At 37.2% G+C, this 9,548-nt stretch overlaps 2 protein-coding genes across 2 annotated transcripts; both read right to left on the bottom strand.

Moving 5' to 3' along the window:
• Positions 1-2,624: 2,624 nt before the first annotated feature.
• On the bottom strand, positions 2,625-3,422 carry LOC136248297 (putative methyltransferase DDB_G0268948). Its single transcript, XM_066040093.1, has one exon. It carries the CDS (start codon positions 3,420-3,422, stop codon positions 2,625-2,627), a length of 798 nt encoding a protein of 265 aa, XP_065896165.1.
• Positions 3,423-8,208: 4,786 nt separating this feature from the next.
• On the bottom strand, positions 8,209-9,516 carry LOC136249235 (putative methyltransferase DDB_G0268948). The gene is made up of 2 exons (XM_066041194.1): positions 9,354-9,516; positions 8,209-9,305 (listed from the first exon to the last, which is right to left on the bottom strand). Exons 1-2 carry the CDS (start codon positions 9,367-9,369, stop codon positions 8,224-8,226), a joined length of 1,098 nt encoding a protein of 365 aa, XP_065897266.1. The 5' UTR covers positions 9,370-9,516; the 3' UTR covers positions 8,209-8,223.
• Positions 9,517-9,548: the final 32 nt, after the last annotated feature.

Genomic DNA, 9,548 nt, shown 5'->3' with positions numbered 1-9,548 from the left:
TGGAACCCATTTCAGCTAACGTACTAACTAGTATACTATTTAGAGCTACTGTATATCTGACAGATAACTGTATAGCAAGAGTATTGTCCATTATACATGCATTCTTGATTATAGGTGAATACGCTATGCACTGCAACACATGTTTGTATATGAATAGGTAGTAAGACCATCTCACATTTTTATGTATATATATATATATTATATATACTGTCAACAAGACATTGAACATAAAGTATGCTAGCTATTCTTATCCTGATTATAAATTGTTATACCAGTCACAATGTTAGCTGGTAACTTCATGTTACTCCATCCTATACACATCTCAGATCTCCCAGTATCCTCTAACATCTGTTGTCGTTGTTGTTCTTGGCGTTGTTGCAACAGCTGCTGCTGTTGGTCTTGTACACTCATGTGTGAGTTTTCTTCCATTCCTACCATGTTAGTCGTTAAAGATACATCATTATTGTAAGCAAGTCTTACATCTAAACCTACCAACATAATGATAGCTAGCTATACTGTCCTGCTTATTTTTAGCTAAACATATATTTTATGCTTGTAAAATACACAACTGAAAAACATTGTTTCCTTACCTCCAAGTTACTTTTACACACTACTGTTCTGAGTCTGAAGCTATTTTAATTGTTTGCTATACTATTTACTACTTTTATACCATATAGTGTGATGTAAGAGGGAATTTCTAAATACACTGTTGTAAACATCATATGGCTTCAATATAATGGCAGGACTTAATGTTGTAAACATCATATGGCTTCATGGCATATGATGTTTACAGCAATATTATAAGAGGGGAATTTCTAAACATCTTTTAATATTGCTGTAAACACTTCCGAGTATACTGTATAGGCGGATCTGAGGGGGAGCCAAGGGGTGCTGTGCCCCCCCCTGGCCTTTCTCTTGCCCCCCTTGGACCTACAGTACTATATTGATACCAGAAACTAGAATCATGCATTCACAGTGTATTCAGAAGTATACTCGGAAGTATAGAAAGCCAATGGGCAAATAGAAGACAACAGTTATAAATGTACTTTACAGTTATAGCTAAACTATACACTAAAAGAAAGCGAGGCAAATAAATTTGAATTTTTGTGGAAAGATCGAGATACTCTAATAGAGCAGTCACTACTCTAATAGAACAGTCGCAGTTCTAATGTCATCAATTTACAATTTTTACAAATATAACAATGCTAGCTACTCCTTATTTTGTTTTGGTATGCACTTTACCATCAAACAGGTTTATCTCAGATAGGCCAACCAATCTTTGTATGCATTGCAAAGCATACACTTTGTTAGCTAAGTGCTATCAAAAATGCTCTCAAATTCAACCCTAGGAGGTCTAATTTTTAAAATTTTCTCCAACTACAGTTTTAAAAACTGTATGTCCATCATTCATCCAGCTATATGCTAAATAAAGTTATGCAAATGAATATAACTTGTGTACTAGAATTCCATTCTTATCCTCACAGTGAAATAAACACTGTTGTGCACTAAAACTTCCTGCTCCCCCCTGACAGTGTCTCCTAGATCCGCCTATGCTCTTACATCACACTATATGGGTATAAAAGTAGTGAATCGTATAGCAAACAGATAAAATAGTTTCAGACTCAAAACATTAGTGCATAAAGTAGTTAGCTATATATATTTTACTTGAAAGTGTATAAGCTGAATAAGCAACTGACCAGGTATAAATGTTTCTGGTATGTGAATTATTTTGAAACTCCAGCTCTGTAATAAAGCATGCATCAACCAGGTTTGGATAAAATGTTGTTGCAGTAAAGCATTATAACAAATAGGCAACTGGTCAACCACTGTAAGCATGCATTTTAAATGATTAAAATCTCTAATACAGCAGTCAGCCAATTCTTATAGTATTGAATTGCTGGCAGAGACAAACAGCTGGGCAAGAATGCAAAACTGAAACATAACTACATGCACAATAGTAATTATAATATAACAGGGCTCTGATATAGGTGCATGGCTGTGATTATAGCAGTCACCTTATATTCATCAGTAACGAGTTCTTCAAGGCATGTACCCCACCATTCCGCAACCTTAATTTCATTGAAACATATAATGTTAGCTGCTTTCTAATTATATGATGATGGTAGCTTGCAGCAGTGTATATAGCTGCTATCTTGTGCTAGTGTAGCTGCTATACTACTTTTACAACTACCGTGTGAACTGCTGTTTCTATTCCCAGAAGTGCATACTAGTGCTGGGCAATAATGAATGTATTTTGTATCGTGATAATATATTTGTCATGATATGACCTAGAAATTATTACCGTGATAGAACTCACGTTACCTACCCATTATTATGTAAGCTTGTAAAATGGTGTCTCTTGTTCTGCCAAGCCTTGCACTGTACCCTCATTAAGTGTAGTTATACCATTAGATATTTTGGTAACATGTACATCCAATCTAGCATCCTTTCTACCATTTTGAAAGGCACTATAGGTAAATACACTGATACATATGTTTACAATGGTCAATGCAATGCAGTGGGCAGTAAGAACAGTAGTTCAAAGAGCCAATGTAATTACACTTGTATTAGATTAGATAAAGATGACAAAGGTATTGTTCAACCTAAAGACTAATCAAAAATAGTTATTCTTTTTGACATATTAACACAAACATAGGAAACTGGATGTGTATCATTATCTTTTCCTTAGGAATATCAGAACCCAATTCCTTATGTAACTGTTGTTCCAGTTCATCCAATACAATATTCCCAGGATGGAGTTCACTGTATCTGCGATATGCTGCACTACTCCTCATGTAACCAATTAAGTCAGGAAGCCTTCTTTGTTCTTCTGAGTAAAAGTCGTACCGTTCTAATTTTTCATAAGGAAGGTTAAGTTCTGCATAGCAATTATCGATATGCTTTATTCGATCAGCCCAGCAACCTTTCAGTGTGTCTTTCAAGAAATGTCTGATCAATGGTTGTACATTTTCATGTTTTGCTTCAACATGACCATACCCATATGCTGCCAGACATCCTCCGTGTTTCAAAATTCTATCTACCTCTGAATAAAACGTGGTTTCATGAAACCAGTGTAGCGCTTCAGCACACGTGACCAGGTCAACAGATTCGTCTGCAAACGGTAGCTTCTCAGCAGTACCCACGCAGAACTCAACATTTTTGATATTTAGCTGTTTCGATTTCTCGAGAGCTTGATGCACCTGCTCCTGGCTTATGTCAATTCCACAAACTTGCTTAAAGAGATCGGCCATGTGAAATGTGCCTTGGCCTGAGCCACACGCCACGTCTACCATCTTTTGGAAGCCTCCTCCATTCTTCTTTATAAACTCTGAAATGACTTGGCGAACTTTAGGAGGATATGTTGGCCGAAACTTAGAGTACAGTGATGCGTGGGACTCGTCTTCATATAGCCTGTACGCCATTCAAAACCCACAATCAATTCAGTCAGCTAATGACAAATTAAAATTTTCGCGAAATTTGTATCACAAAAATGAAAACGCGGTCAGCACGAAATAATTATTTCCCTGACTGATGTCACACTTCAGTTAGCAATGACAGTATAGTATAATCCCCAAATGTCACTGCTGAAAAGTTGTAGAGCAGTCTTCTTTTCAAAAAAAGGATCACACTTGAAATCACCTGAGCCTGAGCCCCAAATGCATGGCAATTGCCTCAGGCAAGTGTTATGCTATATGATGGTTCACCAATTAAAGATGTACGCTTTAGACAAAGTTTTAACCACCAGTTCAAGAAGGTACTTTTTTAGCCTGTTTTTCATTGCATATTCGCTGGCATTGTGCTTTGCAGTTTCTCAGTATCAAATCCAACTGCTACAAAACCTTTGTCTGACCTATCCTCAAATATGCATCTCCAGTATGGGCTCCTCACTTACAAGTAGATATCTCTGCTAGATATTTCTTGGACAGTAGTAGTTGACATCCCTTCTTATGCCGAAGGCTAAGAATTTATCAAGTAGTAGAATGGCATCCAAAAGATGGTTATTGTGTGCACAACTACGTAGTTTATGGAATTGACTCGGACATAATGCACCCATTAACATTAAGCCCCACCACCCCCCTCCCAGGCATACAGTAAGGAGATGTGGAATAGTGGAAATTTGGTTTGATTTGACCTTAAAAATTGTCGTACCAGTGGGGCATTTGACGGTTTAAATTTACGGTGCTTGCATGCTCTTCTCTGCCTCCTACAAGAATAACCTGTTCCTAAAAGTACATAGGTGGGGAATCTGACCACTTGTCATGTCCTCATGGGTGGGAAATTTGATTCTATTAAAGTCAAATCCCCATCCTTGCCAAAGAGGAGAGATAATATTGATGGGTGCATAGCTAATGTTGGAGAGACAATGTTTATGTGATAACTTTAAAATTGTTCTAAGTGGCCGTGTGAAACTCAGTTATTGGATGTAGTTAATGATTTTTCCAAAGCTGAGAGCATTGAATTCTGGGGATCAAATTGATGCATTGTTTCTAGATTATTGTTTTCTAAAGCCTTCAACAAAGTCCCATATGAAAGACTGTGTCTCAAAACTATTCACTATGGAGTTAACGAACGTTATTGGATTTAGAGATGCACCGATATGACTTTTAGCCGATATTCCAATAACCGATATAAAATAATATTATCAAGCCGATAAACAAAGCCGATCCGATATGGTAGCATGGACATTTTCCCTAACAATTTGCTCTCTAAATGTAGTACAGAGTAGGACTGTAATCAATAGCCAACACTACATAATCCTGCACTGCTAGGAGTATGAGTACCCATAAATAGATGTTTATGTATATCTGTATCTGCTGCCTTTTTATGCATGTTACCGATCCAATATCGATATGAAAAAAACAAGGCCAATAAAACTGATAACCGATCCAATTATCGGTGCACATCCAATTAGATTATTAGATTGGATTAAAGACTTTTATGTGGACAATCTCAAACAGTAGTTATTGATAATGTTAATAGCAAACCCTCCACCATACTGTCTGGAGTGCCCAGTGTTAGCCCACTATCTCTATTAATGACATCATACAAGATCTACATCACACAAGATCTACACTGTACTGTCAGATTCTATACATGATGCTTAGTAACATTACCATCCATATGCCTGAACGATCTCCAATGTCACTTAATCTCCTTACAAACATTGACAGAGAAGTGGCAAATGGAGTTCAACCCATCCAAATGCATGCATCTTACAATCACTAATAAACACCACATTATTAAAGTTACATATCTAATCACCTAATACAGCAGGTTTCTAATGCAAAATATTTAGGAGTAATCTTTGATGAACACCTCACCTTGAAAAATCACTGACAATCATAATATCTGTAGCTACCAACTTGAAGGCCAATGCTACTCATGTCTAAGTTTTGAGGAACTTCTTTTGCCTTATAGTGTCTGTGGAGGCTCAGGTGGTTGCTAAGACAGTTCAGTGTCAGATGTACACTGCACTTTGTTGTTTTTTTTGTTGCACTAAAATTCTATTGCACTCACAGTATAATATTCTGTAGATAAATTGAGGAATTGTGGTTTTTATTTTGTATGCAAAAGTTCCATGGCAAAAAATTGCAACCACAGCAGTGTGCTGGTCCTTGACGCAGGTGTGTGTTCTGTTAGAATAGTTTATACAGTATAAGTAACCCAGTGTCTTGTATACTGTAGTAATATTATAGCCGCATGCATGTAGTTTTACCACAATCACTGGTATGTGTCTCTTCTGTTTATTCTTACAGCAAATCACAAGAATTCCACCAGATGGACTTAGTGACTCCAGTTTGGTAAATAAGAGACTTAAGTTCTCTCCTCTAGTACTGGAGAATAGAGACCTCAGTGGTCAGTATGTAGTTATGTAGCTAGTGCTATATACTCAACATAATATACTTAATTTACCCTTGAATCATGTTTCACCTACTGCAGACAAGTTATGCTTTACGAGAATCTCATTGTTGTTCCAATGTCAATATCACTCTGAGTGATTTAGAACACCATTTGTCAAAATTAACACTTATCTTTACTCTTTCTTGCCTCCAATAATTAGATCATGAAACAAAATCTTATACAGAAAACATTGTCAACCAGCCATCTTTAATTATTTATTATTGATTACAATTTTAGTGATCATGTGTATGTATCTGTGTGTCATAATTTTTACATAGTAATAAATAAATAACTAATAAAAGTAAAATTGATTGAGAGAAGGTATTTAGAAGAAAATCAACTTGAGCTATATTTGCAAAACGTTTGCATGGTGTGCTGAGAGTCTGCTATTTATAAGTCAGGAGATATCTACACTTGCAAATAGCAGACTCCCAGCACACACCATTAGCTAGATACACAATAAATATTTCTGAAATTGACTACAGCACTACACTACACTGAACCACATTTTTTGTCCAGACGTATACTTAGTCACATGCTAAGTATATCCAAATTGCAAAAATGCTGAGTGCTGCAGATGAAAATGCAGCAGAGTATAGTCATGTCTTTGATTGGTCACTTCTTTAATGAGACATGGTCACATGGACTGTGTTCATAATTGTTTTAATTATGGAAGGATTCCGAAGGAACATATAAATTTCACAAATTATATGAACTCCATCTGTGGGATTGTTGTTGTACCTATATAGGATGAACTGGAACAATAATTAGTAACTGAAGGAGTTTGATTATTTTGATTATGGTATACTTACTGAATTTCTTATTTTGGTATTGCTAGGTCAAAAGGACTTGTTTAAAACATTCACAGTCTATTCAGGGCGGGAGCATGGTACTGCCAATTGCATGTAAATGGAAAATAATCAAATTGTACAAAGTGATAGCTATATAATTATTAGCTTTGCTATGAATTTACTAAGAAGTATTGAGTGGACTGTTGCATGTATACGTACATACAGACCTACACTACGATGCAAGCTAGACATTTTGGTTGCTGACCTTCCTTACCATTTGGACCTTGATTATTCGTTCTGTTGATGGCTATAGCCTCCATGCAATGATGCCTTTGCAGTTTCTGTTAGATAAACTATTGGTAGAAGTTAGCTCAGCTGCACATACACCTTCCAGCTTGAAAGGTTTGTTACTGGCTTAGCAATGCATGCCCAATTAATATGCAGACCAATGTTTAACTTGACCTGTTCAAGCATTCTTGTATGAGAGTGTATACACAAGCTAATTTGTTCCTCAGAATAGGGTTGCATTGCCTGGAGGGTGGGAACTGGCCTCAGAAACACATCAAATCCCAGAGTGCTAGTTATTACAAAAGCACATGAGCTTATCAATGGAGGTGTCACATCTGAGGTTTTCAGAACCAATTAAATAAGCATGTTAATACCCCTCCAAGCCATAGCTACATATACTCCAATAGGACAATCTGCAGAGTCGTGGCACCAATACATCGTGCAAAGGATACAACATCTTGCACTATTTTGTAGCTACACACTAAAATAGACTGCAGTTGGGATACACAAAATCCTGTAGACTATATAGTAGTACATTTAATTTAGCTCTACAAGACAAAAATTAAGTATTCCATCTAGTCATCCAAAGTCTGATGTACAACGTGAACACCTTGAGCTAACATCATTTTCTAAAATGAGAGTGGACTTAACTGCACAGGTTGTAGTGATGTTACATGTGACTGTGAGGTGATTTGCTGTTTTGTTATAGGTACTGAGTAAATCTGTGTCGGATGCTTTGCTGGAAGTGGGTACGTACAGCAGCACAACCAAAGATGTAGTGTCAAAGTAGTCACTCATATGTTTCCAAAATGTAAGATTTATGTATAGAAGTAGATTGCGTAGCTTATCAAAAGTTGATGTATGGCAGAGAGTATCCAACTCCCAAATTGATATACAGCCTGTCCAAACATGCAGTCTACTTCTAAATACCTCCACTGGTGATAAACTACATATATGTACAGGGTGTAGTGTACACATGATGCCAACAGAGACAAAAAATAGAACTACAGGGACTAACTTGACTAACAGTACAGGATGTTGGATTGTGTCACATGATAAGTTGCACAAAACTATTACATGCCCCAGCTTGCTAAAATTGTTTCAATGTACACATAGCTACACTGAAGTCAATGCACTGCTTAATGTGCTATAAACACCACCCTTGATATGGCCACCTTTTTGACACTGGGGTAATAGTAGCTGTAATGTAGTATGCATGCACCATTGACACAATTGTAAAATGTTATTCTTTTTGACCTATTAGTACAAAAATAGGAAACTGCAAGTACATAGTTATCTGTTCCTTAGGAGTATCAGAACCTAATTCCTTATGTAATTGTTGTTCCAGTTCATCTAATACAACAGTCCCAGGATGGAGTTCACTGTATTTACAATATCCTGACCAAGTGCTGATGTAACCAATTAAATCGGGTAGCTTCATTTCCACATCTGAGTAGAAGTCATACCGTTCTGATTTAGCATAAGGAAGCTTGAATTCTGTAAAACAAACATCAATGTGTCTTCTCCGATCAGCCCAGCAACCTTTCAGCGTCTCCTTGTAGAAATGCCTGATCAATGACTGTGTGTTTTGATGTTTTGCTTCAACATTACCATACCCATAAGCTGCTAGACATCCTTTACGTTTCAAAACTCTATCTGCTTCTGGATAAAATGTGGTTTCATCAAACCAATGTAGAGCTTGAGCGCAGGTGACCAGATCAACGGATGCATTTGCAAACGGCAGCTTGTCAGCAGATCCCACGCAGAACTCAACATTACTGTGATTTAGCTGTTTTGATTTCTCCTGAGCTTGATTCACCTGTGCCTGGCTAATGTCTACCCCACAAACTTGCTTAAACAGGTCAGCCATGTAAAACGTGCTTTGGCCTGAACCACACGCCACGTCTATCATCTTTTGGAAGCCTCCTCCATTCTTCTTTATAAATTCTGAAATCACATCGCGAAGTTTAGGAGGATAGGTTGGTCGAAACTTAGCATAGAGTAATGCGTGAGACGCCTCTTCAAACAATCTGTACGCCATTGAAACCCACAATTGACTATAGTTACATAACCACTTCCTGAAAGTAGCGTGTGTTTTATTAGAGTAATTTGATTGTTTCATACTATTAACGTGGGTACAGTAACACATGGCAGTTGGATGTGTTATCAACATTGTGCCAATATCCAAGCGATATCCCACCTTCGAATAGTTATAGCTAGATAGTCTTTGATCTGCATGTAGAAAATTCATGGCTGGAGGGTCGTATTTATACTGAACGTCCATTTGGTTCCATGTGGGGTACTTTGAGACAACATAGTCACTCTCTAGGGTTCAAACATGAACTTGGTTTAATCATTATCATAATGTTTTACCTTGTGCTCTGCACATTACAATCGCATAACTGAAACACTACATCAATACTTGTTGATTGAGAGAATAATTTGGTCCCTGTGGGTCCCTAGGTCCAGTCTTTCCTACCACTTTAGAGATCATGCAGAACTTCGCATGATTCAAGTCCTTGTTTCAGAGGAAGAAATAGCTACAGTGTAGCTATATCTACAAAAGTC

This window comes from Dysidea avara, chromosome 3 (assembly GCF_963678975.1).
Source record: "Dysidea avara chromosome 3, odDysAvar1.4, whole genome shotgun sequence".
NCBI classification, from domain to species: Eukaryota; Metazoa; Porifera; class Demospongiae; order Dictyoceratida; family Dysideidae; genus Dysidea; species Dysidea avara.
The sequence above is the reverse complement of the archived record's forward strand: the minus strand, read 5'-3'. Positions and strand labels throughout refer to the sequence as shown.

What these genes read in the sequence shown, in the direction of transcription:
- LOC136248297 (XM_066040093.1), bottom strand. Translation starts at nt 3,422, where the DNA reads ATGGCGTACAGGCTATATGAAGACGAGTCCCACGCATCACTGTACTCT.